This window comes from Coregonus lavaretus (assembly GCF_964263955.1).
Source record: "Coregonus lavaretus genome assembly, contig: HAP1_SCAFFOLD_8383, whole genome shotgun sequence".
Taxonomy (NCBI): domain Eukaryota; kingdom Metazoa; phylum Chordata; class Actinopteri; order Salmoniformes; family Salmonidae; genus Coregonus; species Coregonus lavaretus.
The window spans coordinates 1110-20000 of NW_028162276.1; the positions used below are offsets into that span (position 1 = coordinate 1110).

An 18891-nucleotide genomic window follows, 5' to 3' on the forward strand; every position below is an offset into this window, starting at 1 on the left:
AGCCTACCTGCGCCAGGCCCATCCACAGCACCACCACTAGGGGGCGACTCTCCAGGTAGAGGGCTACCACGTCCCCCTTTCCCCAGCCCTGTGTCCGTGCCCAATGGGCAACCTGGTGGCATCGCCCTGCCAGCTCCCTGAAGGTCCACACCTGAAGGAAGAATGTATTTATTTCACAAATATAAAAAAGACTGTAGCGAACCTTAAGGCCATCACCTAGCAACCTCGTCAAGGGGTTCAGATCACTTGACGTAATGGCTAAAGTGTTGGGTGGACAGTCACTGGAACCATGGAGTTCCAGTCCAAGGCCACCACCCTGAGTTCTCTACAATACATATAAGCCTGATTCACAGAAACCGAACCGAGCCACACTGAGCTGCGCTAGGCTCCAAACCGAGCCACACTGAGCTGCGCTAGGCTCCAAACCGAGCCACACTGAGCTGTGCTAGGTTCCAAACCGAGCCACACTGAGCTGCGCTAGGCTCCAAACCGAGCCACACTGAGCTGCGCTAGACTCCAAACCGAGCCACACTGAGCTGCGCTAGGCTCCAAACCGAGCCACACTGAGCTGCGCTAGGCTCCAAACCGAGCCACACTGAGCTGCGCTAGGCTCCAAACCGAGCCACACTGAGCTGCGCTAGGCTCCAAACCGAGCCACACTGAGCTGCGCTAGGCTCCAAACCGAGCCACACTGAGCTGCGCTAGGGCTGGCCTGGTTACACGTCCACTCAATCCAATAGCCTACTTGCAATGACTGTGATAAAATACGGTTGCAAAGCTACCGTTAATTTACCAAAATTACCCGGAATCTTCTGTAATTTTAGTAACTAACAGGTAATCTATGGCAATCAATTCTAACTTTGGTAATTTATGCTTGAATAACGTTTAAAGAATGTATTCGTATATTATTAATTGTTTTATATCTGTGTAATATATTCATTTTGTATATTACCCATGATAATGGGCCTCTGTACGCCTATGTAGATATTGCATAAAAAATCAGCAATTTCCAGCTACAATAGCCATTTACAACATTAACAATGTCTACACTGTATTTCTGATCAATTTGTTGTTATTTTAATGGACAAAACTATTGTTTTTCTTTCGAAAACAAGGACATTTCTAAGTGACCCCAAACTTTTGAACGGTAGTGTATATTCAACAATGTAAATGTAAATCATATCACAATTTATTTAAAGTGTATTTCACCAGGACTCACACTTTACAGTAAAAACTATAACTTGTTTGTTGTTGATATAATTATATAAAATACCTCTCCAGTAGACTCCAGACCAGCGCAGGCTTGTCTGGGTATAGCGCCACCGTATGGGCAAACATGGAAGGTACAGTACTGTTGTTACGGAGGTGCTGCCGGATGCAGTATTTAACACGCAGCAGCACATATAGACCTCTGCTGGGGAGAGAGGAGAGAGGAGAGAGGAGAGAGGAGAGAGGAGAGAGGAGAGAGGAGAGAGGAGAGAGGAGAGAGGGAGGGAGGGAGAGAGGGGGGAGAGAGGGAGGGAGGGAGGGGAGAGAGGGAGGGCGATAGCAAGTCAGACATATAGACATCCCACCCAACCACTCCTCCCTCCCTCCCTCCCTCTCTCTCTACAGCCATACTAACATTAGGTCTCTCTTGGCGGTTCGTAGAGCCACATAGAGGAACCTCCATCCCCCCGCGGTGAGGTACAGTCCTAACCCAGCCGCCAGGGTCCATGACCAGGGTACAGAACTGAGCACCACCCCTATGGATCTCAGAGATGCAGACACACTGCCAAGTAGCATTATTACTGGTGGGGAGGGGAGAGAGGAGGTGGGGGAGAGGGGAGGAGAGAGGGGAGGGAGGGGAGGGAGGGAGGGAGGTGAAAGAGTGGCGAGGGGAGGAGAAAGGGGGAGGAGTGGGTGAAATGGAGAGGGGAGAAATGGAGAGGGGGAGGATGGAGAGGGGGAGGAATGGAGAGGGGGTGATATGGAGAGGGGGAGGAAGCGAGGGAGCGGGTGAGAAAGGGGACAGGGGGAGTTGAGAAGAGGAGAGGGATAGGAGAGAGAGGGGAAAAGCAGATGTAGAAGAGAGGAGGAAGGTGAGGGAAGAGGAGAGAGGGGAGAGGGGAGGGGAGGCGTAGAAGAGAGGAGGAATGTGAGGGGAGGAGGAGAGAGGGGAGGGGAGGCGTAGAAGAGAGGAGGAATGTGAGGGGAGGAGGAGAAAGGGGAGGGGAGGCGTAGAAGAGAGGAGGAAGGTGAGGGGAGGAGGAGAGAGGGGAGGGGAGGCGTAGAAGAGAGGAGGAAGGTGAGGGGAGGAGGAGAGAGGGGAGGGGAGGCGTAGAAGAGAGGAGGAAGGTGAGGGGAGGAGGAGAGAGGGGAGGGGAGGCGTAGAAGAGAGGAGGAATGTGAGGGGAGGAGGAGAGAGGGAGGGGAGGCGTAGAAGAGAGGAGGAATGTGAGGGGAGGAGGAGAGAGGGGAGGGGAGGCATAGAAGAGAGGAGGAAGGTGAGGGAGGAGGAGAGAGGGGAGGGGAGGCATAGAAGAGAGGAGGAAGGTGAGGTGAGGAGGAGAGAGGGGAGGGGAGGCGTAGAAGAGAGGAGGAAGGTGAGGGGAGGAGGAGAGAGGGGAGGGGAGGCGTAGAAGAGAGGAGAAGGTGAGGTGAGGAGGAGAGAGGGGAGGGGAGGGGAGGCGTAGAAGAGAGGAGGAAGGTGAGGGGAAAGTGTGGGACGGAAGAACAGAGAGGGAGAGATGGAGAGACAACAAGGAGGAAGTAAGGAGGAAAGTGGAGGAGAGAGGAGAACAACAACAGAGGATGATTAGGTAATACACTACATCCTTCATTATATTACCCTGGTCAACAGAGGATTATTAGGTAATACACTACATCCTTCATTATATTACCCTGGTCAACAGAGGATTATTAGGTAATACACTACATCCTTCATTATATTACCCTGGTCAACAGAGGATTATTAGGTAATACACTACATCCTTCATTATATTACCCTGGTCAAAATTAGTGCACTATAAAGAGAAAGTCGTTATGGGCCCTGATCAAAAGTAGTGCACTACATAGGGAATAGGGTTCCTTAGGCCCTGGGCAAAAGTAGTACACTATAACTACACACAATAACTATCTATGACTGAATTAATTCATTGTATATGACAAATGTAAAATACATATATTATTGCCTAGGAAGTTAGCCTATAACAAAACACACATTGAAATGTTTTGAGGATTTTTTTTAAATAACAATGAAGTCAACATACTGATTTCCATCATATCCAAGAGATTCCGAGGGAAAGTCAACCTGAGCATGTACAAACACAGTTAGTCAACGCCTTACACTGGTTAATCTTGAAACTTTCTCTGTAAAGCTAACTTCCAGCAAGTTTTTATATGGTCTACAACTGGTTTCTCTCTTTCTATTGTCAGTATTCTTTTTTCAGGGTTATGTTCAGTCTCCCCAAGAACCTTGTCCATTTCATGTAACATCCATAATGTTTCTTATTTGCTCCACATCTGCAACATGCCAATATTTTTTGGGGGGGTATACACTCCCCCCAAGGCGTACCCCCCCCCCACACAGTAGCTCTAAATCAGGGATGGGCAAAAACATTTTTATTTTTTAGTAAATTTAGCCGGGGTCTCAACTTACTGTTGCGAGTTATAATAGTAGAATACACAAGGTGCCATTTCGAAATGTGACTGTGCATCAGCAGTTCTTCTCCTGTTATAGTATGTACGTCAATTAGCCCATGTCATGTCAGCTGACATCTTTTAGATTCCTAAATTAGTTTTGCGCCCAGCTATCTAAACTTGTTATAATGGTCGAATACATTTAGTTAGTCTCACTCAGATATAATATTAAAAACTGCAAACATTTATCATCACCCTATGGCAAAATGTGTAGAATTGCAAAATCTTTAACTTAAAATCTTTAACTCTAAAACGTCAAAATGTTCTCTCCGCTGATGTTTTGTTGCCTCATCAAAGTTGCCCATCCCTTGCTCTAAATGGTATATACATGTAATTGTTAAAAGACAATATCCAAATGTAAATGTTTATTATTAATATCATGAATTTGGCGCTACCCCCAATGTTTATGAATAGTGGTGCTCACCTGTATGATAGTTTGACCGGCTACGTGATGTTTTCAACCCCTGTTCAGGGTGCTACGTATCCGTCGCAGATAGCGGACTCTGTGTGTCGGCGGCCACGATAAGAGCACTCTCTCTCGGCTACACCTGACTACTCTCACCGGTACCCCTTGGTTACTGTTGCTTATTTCGTTTAACTGAGCTAGAAACAGCAAGCTAAACTTCACTGTTGATGTACAGTAGCCTATCGCATATACTACAACCAACAGAAAGTAACCTATGAATGTAAGAAAGTAACGCAATAGATCAATAAAACACCAAAGTGAAAATACAATCTTTACAAAGTTCAGCCGCGGATAACTATGGAGGACTAAAAGTGCCACAATTAAATAAATAAATACACCATTAAATAATTACTTAAATGTGTCATTAATTAATTAAAATTAGAATTAAATACATAAATGTGTTATTAAATGTGTCATTAATTAATTCAAATACCGATTCATTTTATGTAAAATACATATATAATTATTTCACTATTTACATTTACATTTCATGATCCTGCATTGCAGTGATTCATGAATTACTTAAAACTGTCAAACTGACCCATCAAAGTCAGTGGGCGGGGCTAACGCGAATCTAGTCTGATCCATTGCTTTGGTCTGAAGTAGAGTAGGCCAACCTGGATAGAGACAATGGAGGATCTCCGTCAACTTTCCAGGGAGTTGGTTAGAGACATTTTAAACTTAGCAGAGGATGTAGAAGCAGGACCTGCTGACATTATCCGGAATTGATTTGTCTTGGCTTGATGCAGAGGGTAACCAATCAGGCGTTAGGTTCCGCCTACCAACTTTTGATGGGTCAGTTTGACAGTTTTAAGTAATTCAGGAAGCACTCCAACGCAGGACCATGAAATGTAAATGTAAATAGTGAAATTATTATATATGTATTTTACATAAAATGAATCGGTATTTGAATTAATTAATGACACATTTAATAACACATTTATGTATTTAATTCTAATTTTAATTAATTAATGACACATTTAAGTAATTATTTAATGGTGTATTTATTTATTTAATTGTGGCACTTTTAGTCCTCCATAGATAACACAGGTATCTCTTCTCTCACTCTTTCAGCAAATCCTCCCAAAATAAACCCGGCTCAAAACGTCACGGGCATCGGGCCATCCGAGCTCATAATTGGCTCCAGTAGCTGTCAGTCAAGCTGAGCCCGTTCGCTATTGGTCAACGGTACCAGAGAGTTGTGGTAAGGGTAGTCAGTCACGCACTCTTCTGCCAGCACAATTCAGTTCAGTTATTTCGAAATGTAAAGTTGATCGCTGGCGGTGGAACAGTTGTGCAACCACAAGCCGCAGGAAGATGTTCTGTAGGGGGTGCTGAGTGTTTCTCTCTCTCTCTCTGACTCTCTCTCTCCTCCCCTCTCTCCCAACCTCTTTATAATAAAGTATTTGCAGGCTAACAATAAAATACAACTCCTAATGTGATGAGTAGCCTAAGCATAGGACAATATTCGATGACAGTAGTCACTGCAGCCTAAAGTAAATTAAAATACATTTGCCAAAATTGTATAATTACTCCTGTCTATACAGAAATAAATAAAATAATTCCAAACTTCACCAGACAGCATGCCTTTGCCATTGGCTCCTTTTAAAGCTGTTAAAGCTGTGGATTGTTTAAAATCACAAGCGTGTTTCCCCTTTGATTGTTTATTTTATTAATCAATTCTCCCATACACATTTCACCAGTAGTAAATGTACCATTAATACCATCATTTGGTTACATTAATTTATGTTAATGAATGGATTGATTAAGCCTACAGTCACTTACCGTTCTCATTCTCGGAGTGGAAACGTTGTTTGCAGAATTCACAACCTGCTACACTTGTGAGAAACAAGTTTTGGTTTATTTCATACCATTATTTATGAATTTTGGACCCAGTTGATTGATTTGATACAATGTTGCACTTCACTGGTGATGGCTCAATTCAAGACAGATAGAAAGGGAGGCAGACAGGTGGAGTAGAGAGATGAATGTGATTGAATGAACCTGCATTTTCATTAGGATATTTTCTACTGTTTTTATTTGTCGGTTTTATGTATTTTTACTTGATGATGGAAGTTTTAAGCCCACTACTATGTTGGCCTAGGCCAGTCCTTCTCAAATAGTGGGGCGCGCCCCCCTGGGGGGGCTTGGAGCGATGCCAGGGGGGGCGCGTGTGACCCCGGGGAACATGCTTTTTTTTGCCGCAGGGAGTAGGTTTTTTTTGCACCGAACAAGAGCACACAGCACAGAGCAGGAGATATGAAGTGCAGATAACAAACCCTTAAGAGACACCATGGAAACATATCTAACAGGGATGAAAAGAAAGACGGAGATAATGAGACAAAGTCTCCCGAAAGCTAAAACGAGGAAATATGACGAAGCGTATGTAGCGCTTGGCTTCACTCTGACTACGGTGGGAGACGAGGAAAGACCGGTATGTTTACTGTGTCTAAAAATGTTGGCAGCGGACAGCATGAAGCCAAATAAATTAAGGCGTCACTTAAAGACATTACACCCCAATCACGCTGATAAGCCTCTTGAGTTTTTTCAGCGAAAACGTGCCGAATATTGCCAACAATCGTCCCGCTTTGTGAATGCTACTTCAGTAAACCAGCCTCATATAAGGTGGCGTACCAAATTGCTCAGTGCAGAAAACCCCACTCCATAGCAGAGGAGCTGATACTGCCTGCAGCATTAGACATGGTCTCTGTCATGCTGGATGACGCAAGTGCTGCAAAAATAAAAACTATCCCTCTGTCCAATGACACTGTCGCCAATGACACTGTCGCCAGACGTATAGATGACATTGATAACGATCTTAAAGAACAGCTGGTAAACTCAAAGACAAACTTTTTGCCTTACAGTTCGATGAAGCAACTGACAGCAACTTTTTTCAGGCAAATTGATGCACTTTAAGTATTTTCTGTTACAATGTTAATAAAGTTATTCTTTGTTGTAAGTTGATCTATATTTCTTTCTTTTTTATTTTCTTTAATGTTAATAAGGATACAATGTTATGCAGAGGTGTACATATAACAATTTTATAGACAAATTATACTATTTACAGTCGCGGCGGAGAGCTGGGGGGCGCGAAATGTTTACTTCTTCCTAGGGGGGGCGTAACAGAAAATAATTGAGAAGCACTGGCCTAGGCTATCTCTTAGTTCCATGCACTCACTTCTTTAGCCGCCAATGCAGCCTGGTATCATGGACTAGACGTAACATAGTCAATGTAAATCCGGCACACTGAAATTAGTGTGATATGTTACATTTGGTTTGGTTACATAAAACAGATGGATACTTAATAGGGTGGTTGGTTAGGGTGGACAGGTGGGTATATAACCCAAAGGTTGAGAGTTCGAATCTCATCATGGACAACTTTAGCATTTTAGCTAATTAGCAACTTTTTAACTACTTACTCCTTTTTAGCTACTTTGCAACTACTTAGCATGTTAGCTAACCCTTCCCCTAACCCTAACCTTAACCCTTTTAGCTAATCCTTCTCCTAATCATAACCTTAACCCTTTTAGCTAATCCTAACCCTAACCTTAACCCTTTTAGCTAATCCTTCCCCTAACCCTAACCTTAACCCTTTTAGCTAATCCTTCTCCTAATCATAACCTTAACCCTTTTAGCTAATCCTTCTCCTAATCATAACCTTAACCCTTTTAGCTAATCCTAACCCTAACCTTAACCCTTTTAGCTAATCCTTCCCCTAACCCTAACCTTAACCCTTTTAGCTAATCCTTCCCCTAATCATAACCTTAACCCTTTTAGCTAATCCTTCTCCTAATCATAACCTTAACCCTTTTAGCTAATCCTAACCCTAACCTTAACCCTTTTAGCTAATCCTTCCCCTAACCCTAACCTTAACCCTTTTAGCTAATCCTTCTCCTAATCATAACCTTAACCCTTTTAGCTAATCCTTCTCCTAATCATAACCTTAACCCTTTTAGCTAACCCTTCTCCTAACCCTAACCTTAACTCTTTAACCTAACTCCTAAACGTAACCTTAACCCTAACCCCTAGCCTAGCTAATGTTGGCCAGCTTGCTAATGTTAGCCACCCAGCCACATAGCTAGAATTTGTAACATATCATCGTTTTGCAAATTCATAACATATAGTACATTTTGCAAATACTTAACCTATTATATGTTTTCAAATTCGGAACATATAATACGAATTGTAGTCCGTAACATATCATACGAAATGGGTGATGGACATCCACAAACTTAAAATATCATACTAGGTGAGTGGCGCAGTGGTCTAAGGCTAGATCTCTGTGCCACTAGAGATCCTGGTTCGAATCCAGGCTCTGTCGTAGCCGGCCGAGACCCATGGGGCAGCACACAATTGGCCCAGCGTCGTCCAGGGTAGGGTAGGGGAGGGATCTAGCTCATTTGGTAGGGCATGGTGTTTGCAACGCCAGGGTTGTGGGTTCGATTCCCACGGGGGGGGGCAGTATGAAAAAAAAAAAAAAAAAAGTATGCACTGGATAAGAGCGTCTGCTAAATTACTAAAAATGTAAATGGAAGTGTTACAGAGTTACATACAGAATAATACGAAATGCTCTGAGACCAGATTGGCCAATGGCTCATGGTGAGTCAATGTGTCCATGTGGGAGGGACTGGTGCTCTCCTATTAATCATTTAAATTCCGATTTGTATTATCAATCACGTGACAGTGATTTTGCGAAATGAACACGTTATTATTGAAAGGAAACTGTTCCTCGATAATGCGCATATGAAAATCATAACTGGCACGTAGATCGGTAGAAATGGTAGGATAAAATGTAAGCTTAGCCCTAGATTAAATGCAAACTTGAAACACCCAAACTGCCTAGGAATACATACCGTTGTGAACAGAGCGCACATGTATTTGTACTGCATAATTACAATGTGTGTGTGTGTGTGAGAGAGAGAGAGATAATGAGAGGGGTGTTGTAACTAAGATTGTGTTTATTAAAACTGAGCACAAATGGACAGCTGTGCGATCCATCGTGGAGAAAAGCGCCCACCTTGATCCAATACCAGCCGGTGGAAAGCATCACTCTCTGGGGGCTGCACCCAGCACTGTGTTGCTTACTAGATTAAAGGGCTAGTACACCTACATGTTTGACATGGGCAGGAGCACGCCTGCGAGCTGAGGGCGAGATAATGCCATGTTCCCTTTTCGCCAAGTTTAGAATTGTAAACTAATAGAAAATAGAAGTGGAAAACTATTGCGAGCACTGCCCCAGATCACTTGATATCCACCACAAGGGGGAGAGAGAGGGGAGAGGGATAGAGAGGGAGATAGGGAGACCCGACTTAACAAAAACTAAACTGTCTATCATATAGCAGAGCGTGTGTCCGACTCCAACCCCCCACAACTGAATAGTTAAGAGCGCACCGCTTCCAAAACAGAGCTGAGAGCTCTCCTTGCGAATGGGCTCCATATATAAATATCCCATGTTTTTTTCTCTCCCCTACCCAAATCCCATTATCATTTATATCAATAACGCAACAGAAACATTGTTTAATCGTTTTTTTTATTGAAACACACATTACTGCAGTTTTACCATTGACCACCAGGGGTGCTGCAGCACCTTCAGCGCCCGTAATTCCCATGGCTATGTTTGCAACTATAGGTTATGGAGAGAGAACGAGAGGGAGAGAAAGAGAGAGGGTGGGGGAAGAGGTGGGGGAGGGAGAGAGAGAGAGAGAAGGTAGAGAGAAAGGGTGGAGTAGAGGTGGTGGAGGGGGAGAGAGAGAGAGAAGGTAGAGAGAAAGGGTGGAGTAGAGGTGGTGGAGGGAGAGAGAGAGAGAGAGAGAAGGGGAAAAGAGAGAGAGAGGGTGAAGAAGAGCAGTGGAGGCTGCTGAGGGGAGGACAGCTTATAATAATGGCTGGAACGGAGTAAATGGAATGGCATCAAACACATGGAAACCATGTGTTTGAAGGGGATGATGACGCAAGAATGAGGGAATCTGATTTCATTGGTCCTCAACTCAAGGCTCAGTCATTTCATTCAGGGTAAGTGTAATTAGCCATGAGTTAGCCTAGCCCGGAAGCAGGTTAGTTCTGAAGGATTCGTTGCCATTGAAATTTACCTGGCTAAAAGGTGAGCCACTTTCGTATGACCGGTTATCCCGAGCTGAACTCAGAGTTGGCCAAAGTTACCTCGCTAACTCCTCAAACCAGGTATGTACAGTGAGGGAAAAAAGTATTTGATCCCCTGCTGATTTTGTACGTTTGCCCACTGACAAAGACATGATCAGTCTATAATTTTAATGGTAGGTTTATTTGAACAGTGAGAGACAGAATAACAACAACAAAATCCAGAAAAACGAATGTCAAAAATGTTATAAATTGATTTGCATTTTAATGAGGGAAATAAGTATTTGACCCCTCTGCAAAACATGACTTAGTACTTGGTGGCAAAACCCTTGTTGGCAATCACAGAGATCAGACGTTTCTTGTAGTTGGCCACCAGGTTTGCACACATCTCAGGAGGGATTTTGTCCCACTCCTCTTTGCAGATCTTCTCCAAGTCATTAAGGTTTCGAGGCTGACGTTTGGCAACTCGAACCTTCAGCTCCCTCCAAAGATTTTCTATGGGATTAAGGTCTGGAGACTGGCAAGGCCACTCCAGGACCTTAATGTGCTTCTTCTTGAGCCACTCCTTTGTTGCCTTGGCCGTGTGTTTTGGGTCATTGTCATGCTGGAATACCCATCCACGACCCATTTTCAATGCCCTGGCTGAGGGAAGGAGGTACTCACCCAAGATTTGACGGTACATGGCCCCGTCCCTCGTCCCTTTGATGCGGTGAAGTTGTCCTGTCCCCTTAGCAGAAAAAACACCCCCAAAGCATAATGTTTCCACCTCCATGTTTGACGGTGGGGATGGTGTTCTTGGGGTCATAGGCAGCATTCCTCCTCCTCTAAACACAGCGAGTTGAGTTGATGCCAAAGAGCTCGATTTTGGTCTCATCTGACCTCAACACTTTCACCCAGTTCTCCTCTGAATCATTCAGATGTTAATTGGCAAACTTCAGACGGGCCTGTATATGTGCTTTCTTGAGCAGGGGGACCTTGCGGCTGCTGCAGGATTTCAGTCCATCACGGCGTAGTGTGTTACCAATTGTTTTCTTGGTGACTATGGTCCCAGCTGCCTTGAGATCATTGACAAGATCCTCCCGTGTAGTTCTGGGCTGATTCCTCACCGTTCTCATTATTATTGCAACTCCACGAGGTGAGATCTTGCATGGAGCCCCAGGCCGAGGGAGATTGACAGGTCTTTTGTGTTTCTTCCATTTGCGAATAATCGCACCAACTGTTGTCACCTTCTCACCAAGCTGCTTGGCAATGGTCTTGTAGCCCATTCCAGCCTTGTGTAGGTCTACAATCTTGCCCCTGACATCCTTGGAGAGCTCTTTGGTCTTGGCCATGAGTTTGGAATCTGATTGATTGATTGCTTCTGTGGACAGGTGTCTTTTATACAGGTAACAAACTGAGATTAGGAGCACTCCCTTTAAGAGTGTGCTCCTAATCTCAGCTCGTTACCTGTATAAAAGACACCTGGGAGCCAGAAATCTTTCTGATTGAGAGGGGGTCAAATACTTATTTACCTCATTAAAATGCAAATCAATTTATAACATTTTTGACATGCGTTTTTCTGCATTTTGTTGTTGTTATTCTGTCTCTCACTGTTCAAATAAACCTACCATTAAAATGATATACTGATCATGTCTTTGTCAGTGGGCAAACGTACAAAATCAGCAGGGGATCAAATACTTTTTTCCCTCACTGTAGGACACCCCTCAGTAGTCTTCACAAGGATAGTAAAACAAGGACAATTCTGACAAGTGGGGACATTTCGCCGGAACACACAAGGAAAAAGGCTTTTTTAGATTTAGGGTTAGAATTAGGGTTAGAATTAGGGTTAGAATTAGCGTTACAATTAGGGTTAGAATTAGGGTTAGAATTCAGGTAAGAGATTTAGGGTTAGGAGTTAGGTTTAGTTTTGAGGTTAGGGTTTTGGGGTAAGTTTAGGATTAGGTTAAGGAAAATATAATTTTGAATGGGAATCAATTGTCCCCACAAGGATAGTAAAACAAATTTGTGTGTTTATGTATATGTGTGTGTGTGTGTATGTGTATGTGTGTGTGTGTGTGTGTCTGTGTGTGTGTCTCTGTGTGTGTGTGGCAAGAAGACATCTACAGTAGGTTCTTTGTAACAATAATTTAATTGTGGCTAAAATTATAGATGTACCGAAACATACCCACCCACGCAGACCCACACACACACAGCTGCTGCTGAGAACACAGTCAAGGACAACACTAAGTGCTTACATTCAGAACTCTGCTCATACAAGGACATAACAATCGTACGTTCTAAAAAAATATATAATTGCTTAAAATTCTTCTTCATTTAATACAAAGTCATTTTTTAAATAAACTAAAGCAAACTGAATGTTGAAGTAAAACTGCAACAGAATAGAATAGGAATACATAAAATATTGAATGCAGACACTTGTTTTGGTTATCAGCTGAGGGACGGGGCAGGAGAAATGGGAACACTTTCAAATTATAGACGGCGCTATGGATGCAAGGACAGAACATCCATGAGATCAAAATTATAGTTTTTAACCATGTGACATTATTTACAAACAATGGATTAACACAAGCTTATATTTTGGGCTCTGATGGGGTACGTCAGTTCAACTAAACATATTAGGCATTTAAAATTAATATTCATCAAGAATCAATGGCTATAAATCCCTAATTTAAAAGTTTACAAATATAAAATAGATTTACCAATCCCGGATTGGCCCTTGAAGTTAGGTTTTGGGGTGGGTAAACTGATCCTAGATCTGTGGCTAAAGACAACCTCTACCATGACTGAACTGTACAGTACTTTATTCATAATATTATTGTATTATCTATTGTAGCGACCTTCACCCAACACCTAGCGACCTCGTCAGGCGGTTCGGATCTCTTGGCATAACAACTAAGGTGTTGGGTTCATAGTCGCTGGACCCGGGTCAGAAATAGACAAACCTTTAAGACAGAGCCACGAGTGACAACAAATCACTCATTTTGTCCAACAAACTTTTAGCTGCGGTTTCCCAGACCCAGATTAAGTTTAATCCTGGACTGAAAAGCATTTTCCCGGACTAGGCTTAATCTGTGTCCAGGAAAACTGCAGTTTATTTAAACTTTTCATTTATTTTATCTTTAAAAAATAAAAATAAAACATTGTAGAATAATAGTGAAGACATCAAAACTATGAAATAACACATATGGAATCATGTAGTAACCAAAAAAGTGTTAAACAAATCAAAATATATTTTATATTTAAGATTCTTCAAATAGCCACCCTTTGCCTTGATGACAGCTTTTGCACACACTTTGACTGGTACTCTATATATACAGATAAAATACATCTGTAATACTACTAGCCACTTAGCAATTCCATGAAGTTGTCTTTAGCCCAGATATGTTCCCAATCTCCCAACCTCATAACTAGCTACCAAGAAGCCATTTCAGGCTATCAATCGAGTTAGAGTAGCTAGCTTGTCTAACTGTCTTAGCTGGCATGTCTGCTGGCAAGGTTGGTAGACTATAGAAAAACAAGCAATAACTAAATGTACTGAATAAGACTCACATTCCTTTCAATCTTTTACCCAGATTTTAGCAGAGATACAGAGAAGCATATTTAGTTTCTTTAAAAATAAGACAGCTGAAGAGGTAAATTAGATATGAAGAAAAATAGACATATATTTTTTTTACATAGAATCAAGCATGATGATTATGGCTCTAGATTGCAGGAAAAAGCTGTTTCAGGTGTTTGAAAAATGCAGAATTATCCAACCAGCCCCCTCCAGACCATTCTCTCATACTTTGTGCCCCCTCAGATTTTTGGGGTGCATGAAGCCCCTGATAGAGGTTGCTATGGTAACACTTCATAGTAACTATAATGAATAAGCATTTTAACAAGCGATTTATGAACTATAAAAAAATACATATTTGTAAGCATTTATAAAGATTTATAAGAATGTGTAAGCATTACAAGCCTTCCATTCCATTAGCATTTAAACAACATTTGAAATAATAATTATAAGTATTTATAAATATGTATCATCATTTAAAAAGGCTTATTCTTGAAAGTTATTATGAAGTGTTAATGACTGCAGGAAATACACACATTTACAGTATAACACTCCATTAGGTCACAACTAACACAAATCTTCTTTTTTCGAAATCCCTCTGGATTTATTTGTGTAGAAAAGTCACCATATCTTGTGCTCTTGGTAATAAATATGACTATAAATCTATCACATAAATGTAAAAGAAGAAAGCTTATGTTCATGATTATGGTTTCATCTGTCTATTTGACGAGGTGGTGTAAAATAGTACCTTTCTTTTGTGGCTGTAAAAATGACATAAAGATTATATAACTTCTGATTGGATGACATAAAGATCACATAACTTCTGATTGGATGACATAAATATCATATAACTTCTGATTGGATGACATAAAGATCACATAACTTCTGATTGGATGACATAAAGATCACATAACTTCTGATTGGATGACATAAAGATCACATAACTTCTGATTGGATGACAGAGATCATAGGACCTTCTTTATTTTCTGGCTGTAAGCTACTCTGGATAGGAGCGTCTGCTTAGTGACTGAAATGTAAATGTAATGTTGGTGAAAATGGAACTACTGTGAAAAAGTTGCATCATTGTCACTTCCTACTCCCTCTTATCCTATTGGATGACGTAAAGAGAATATGGATTCCTATTGGATGACAAAGATCATATGGATTCCTATTGGATGACTTCTGATAACATAACGCTTGATAAGACAGTGGTTAACATCAAGTGTGGTATGACCAGTCGGGCTGCTACACTCTTAGAATAAAGGGTTCCAAAAGGGTTCTTCGGCTGTCCCCACAGAAGCACCTTTTTGGTTTCAGGTAGAACCCTCAGTGGAAAGGGATCAAGATGGAACCCAAAAAGGTTCTACCTGGAACAAAAAAAGGGTTCTACCTGGAACCAAAAAGGGTTCTTCAAAGGGTTCTCCTATGGGGACAGCCGAAGAACCCTTTTAGGTTCTAGATAGGGCACATTTGTACTAACCAGCCGGGCTAGTAGGGCACATTTTCTACTGACCAGGCCTGGAAAGGGAGGGGGAGTAAAGAGGTGCATTGTGGGGGATTGGTGATGTCATCATATCTGCGACTCCCCAGTGTTTTGGGCACTCCCTGACCCCTAGGACACACAATGGTACAAGGACAGAGGTTAACCTACTGAAAGTGGTCTCTCTCTCTCTCTGTTTGTGTTTGTGTGTGTGTGTGTGTGTGTGTGTGTGTGTGTACCTGGGAGTGGCTGGAGGAAGGATTGGTAGTGCTGAACTCTGAGTATCTCTTCTTCTGTGGTGTGCAGATACAGGACAGGAGCGTGCCATACTCCTCTCTCACCTGATGGGGGAAGCAAAGCACAGTGTTAAACACACACACACACACACACACACACACACACACACACACACCTTACCGTTTTGTTCAGTAGGCAGTGCATGATGAACAGCAGAGCTCCCTGTAGAGAGTTGAGGATGGTGAAGAGATATGTCATGACCACTGTCCCCTCCTCTTGGAACTGGAACATTCCAAATATCCACATAGTACCCAACACACACAGCTGGGGGAGGAGAGGGGGATGAAATGGAGGTGGGGGGGAGGTGGAGGGAGAGGGAGAGGGGAGGGGAAGGAGGCGGAAGGAGAGGGGGGAGGAGAGGGGGGAGGAGAGGGGGATGAAATGGAGGTGGAGGGGAGGGGGAGGGGGAGGGAGAGGGGTTGGAAAGGAGAGGGGAGGAGAGGAATAGGATACAATTCAAATTTAACGTTCAACATTTTAAATTCATCTTACTTAAATTCAAACTCATATTCAGAACTGACTGTATGTAAAAAGGGCTTATTTTTTGTTAATTGTTTGTCATCCTGAGTATAGAAAGGGGAACACGATCCAATTGGGGGGGACAACACCAAATCTACAAAGTGACAAGGAAAAGATTAAAAAGAGAAATTGCTATATATACCTTGATCGATAGATTGATAGTTTATAACTCAGCCTCACACACACACACACATCTCCCTCACACACACATATCTCCTTCCACACACACACACACCACACAAATCTCCCACTTCCCTTTACCCACCTTGCTCTGTGTCTGTTACCCACCTTGCTCTTTGTCTGTTACCCACCTTGCTCTGTGTCCGTTACCCACCTTGCTCTGTGTCTGTTACCCACCTTGCTCTGTGTCTGTTACCCACCTTGCTCTGTGTCTGTTACCCACCTTGCTCTGTGTCTGTTACCCACCTTGTTCTGTGTGTGAGAGATACCGGTGAGGAAGACGAGATCAGCGATGAAGAGGCAGACACAGAGGTGGAGGTGGATGGTTGTGCGTGTCCCCTGGATGGACCGACACAGCCAGAAGGTCAGGATGCACAGCAACAGACACACCACAGACACCGACAGACCCAGCCACGTCAACAGACGCAGCTCAAAGGTGTTCTGGAGAGAGGGAGGGAGGGAGAGAGAGAGAGAGAGAGAGAGAGAGAGAGAGAGAGAGAGAGAGAGAGAGAGAGAGAGGGGGGGGGTGGAGGTAGAGTGAGAGATAGAGTGAGAGAGGAGGGAGGTAGAGAGAGAGAGAGAGAGAGAGAGAGAGAGAGAGAGAGAGAGAGAGAGAGGAGGGAGGGAGGGAGAGTGAGAGAGAGGAGGGAGAGAGAGAGAGAGATGAGGGAGGGAGGGAGGGAGGTAGAGAGAGAGAGAGGGAGAGAGAGAGGGAGAGAGAGAGTGAGAGAGCGAGAGAGAGGGAGGGAGGTAGAGAGAGAGAGAGCGAGAGAGAGAGAGAGAGAGAGAGGCAGGGAGGGAGGGAGGGGAAGAGGGAGTTAGCCTGTACTTCAATTTACAGTTTTTTCTGAATGCTTAAGCGCTAATCGTGATTCTTGTAGCACAATTTCTAAAACTATTAATACGTATAGCAAAACCACTCACTGAGTTTGCAAAACTAAAAGCACAAACACTGCTTTGCACTCAGTTTACAATTTTGTAACACACACTTTTCAAAACTGTAGGCACAATTCACTGCACAACACTCTTTTTGCAGAACTTTAAACACAACTCACTGCTTACACTCAATTACCAAATTTCCAACACACTCCTAGCAAAATTATACACATGTATGGCTATCATTAACACTATTTTGCCAACTGTCTGGCACACTTGCACATGTGAAAACTGTTGTAGATAATTAGTTCACTTTGCAATCAGCCTAAGCACTATAAATAAGCCACAGGTAAGCTGTCTGTGTGGAGTACAATGGAAGGAGCAGTAAGAGGGAGAAGAGTGAGAATCAGAGGAGGCCGAGGAGGCCGAGGGAGAGGACGTGGAGTTGAAGAAGTTGGAGGAAGAGGACGTGGAGTTGAAGAAGCGAGAGGGTTAGAGGAAGTTAGAGGAAGAGGACAAGGAGGAGCAAGAAGAGGACGAGGAGGAGAAAGAGGAAGGGTAAGAAGAGTAAGAAATAGAATAACTGATGACATCAGAGCTACAATAGTGGACCATGTCATCAACCATGGGATGACCCTGAGGGAAGCTGGCCAACGGGTTCAGCCTAATTTGAGCCGCTACACTGTGGCAAGCATCATTAGGACATTTCGAAATGAGAATCGGTAACTACTTTGTAGCACTGCCATACTCTAATGAGAAACACAACAGTACCATACATGCAAAAATACTGAAATTGTTACTTTACAGAATTGCTAGACGTCCAGATGTTGGGGGCAGAGGAAGAATGTTCACTCCAGAGCAAGAGACCCATATAGTGAACATGGTGATTGCCAATAATGCAATAAGACTGCGCGAAATACAGCAGCGCATAATTGATAATGACACCATCTTTCAAAATATACACAGTGTAAGTATTTCTGCACTAAGTTGTGTACTTGCGCGCCACAGAATAAGAATGAAGCAAATTTACAGAGTTCCTTTCGAGAGAAACACAGAACGTGTAAAGCAACTGCGATATGAGTAAGCTATAGTGTCATTGGTTCTGAATTTGGAAGTGCATACTGTAGTGCTGTGCATGGGCCTGATGTGTTGCATTTGTTTTGTCTTGTCCAGAGAGTGATGGAACTAGAAGCAGATGCCATGGGACATGAGCTACTTTTTGTAGATGAGGCCGGTTTTAACCTCAGTAAAACCAGGAGACGTGGCAGGAACATTATTGGACACCGTGCCATCATCAATGTCCCAGGACAATGTGGTGGTAACATAACCATGTGTGCAGCTATAAGCCCAAATGGTGTTGTTCACCATCATGCAACCTTAGGCCCATACAACACTGCACACATTATTGCATTCCTGGACACCTTACATGACATGCTCACTGTTCAGAGACCAGAGCATACCCGATATGTCATCATATGGGACAATGTTAGTTTCCATAGGGCTGCTTTGGTCCGCAACTGGTTTACAGACCACCCATTCTTCATGGCACTCAACCTCCCTCCATACTCTCCATTCTTAAATCCCATCGAGGAGTTCTTCTCTGCCTGGCGCTGGAAAGTGTACGACCGTCATCCTCATCAACAGGTAGCCCTTTTACAGGCAATGGAGGAGGCATGTGGAGATATTGACCAGGCATCATGTCAGGCCTGGATACGGCATTCAAGGAGATATTTTCCCCGGTGC

At 43.2% G+C, this 18891-nt stretch overlaps 1 protein-coding gene and 1 long non-coding RNA gene across 3 annotated transcripts; both read right to left on the reverse strand.

Annotated features, from left to right (window-relative positions):
* Window positions 1–1295: 1295 nt before the first annotated feature.
* Window positions 1296–4388, reverse strand: LOC311119395. 2 transcript variants are annotated; one of them, XR_014611967.1, is made up of 3 exons: window positions 4106–4388; window positions 1625–1790; window positions 1296–1411 (listed from the first exon to the last, which is right to left on the reverse strand). It is a non-coding gene; the product is annotated as an uncharacterized lncRNA (long non-coding RNA). The 2 variants fall into 2 exon arrangements; XR_014611968.1 differs by lacking the exon at window positions 4106–4388 and adding an exon at window positions 3252–3483.
* A 9956-nt stretch (window positions 4389–14344) lies between these two features.
* LOC311119396 (adhesion G protein-coupled receptor E5-like) lies at window positions 14345–15836 on the reverse strand. The gene is made up of 3 exons (XM_084194098.1): window positions 15694–15836; window positions 15516–15617; window positions 14345–15408 (listed from the first exon to the last, which is right to left on the reverse strand). The coding sequence occupies exons 1-3, from the start codon at window positions 15817–15819 to the stop codon at window positions 15367–15369; spliced, it is 270 nt and encodes an 89-aa protein (XP_084050224.1). The 5' UTR covers window positions 15820–15836; the 3' UTR covers window positions 14345–15366.
* Window positions 15837–18891: the final 3055 nt, after the last annotated feature.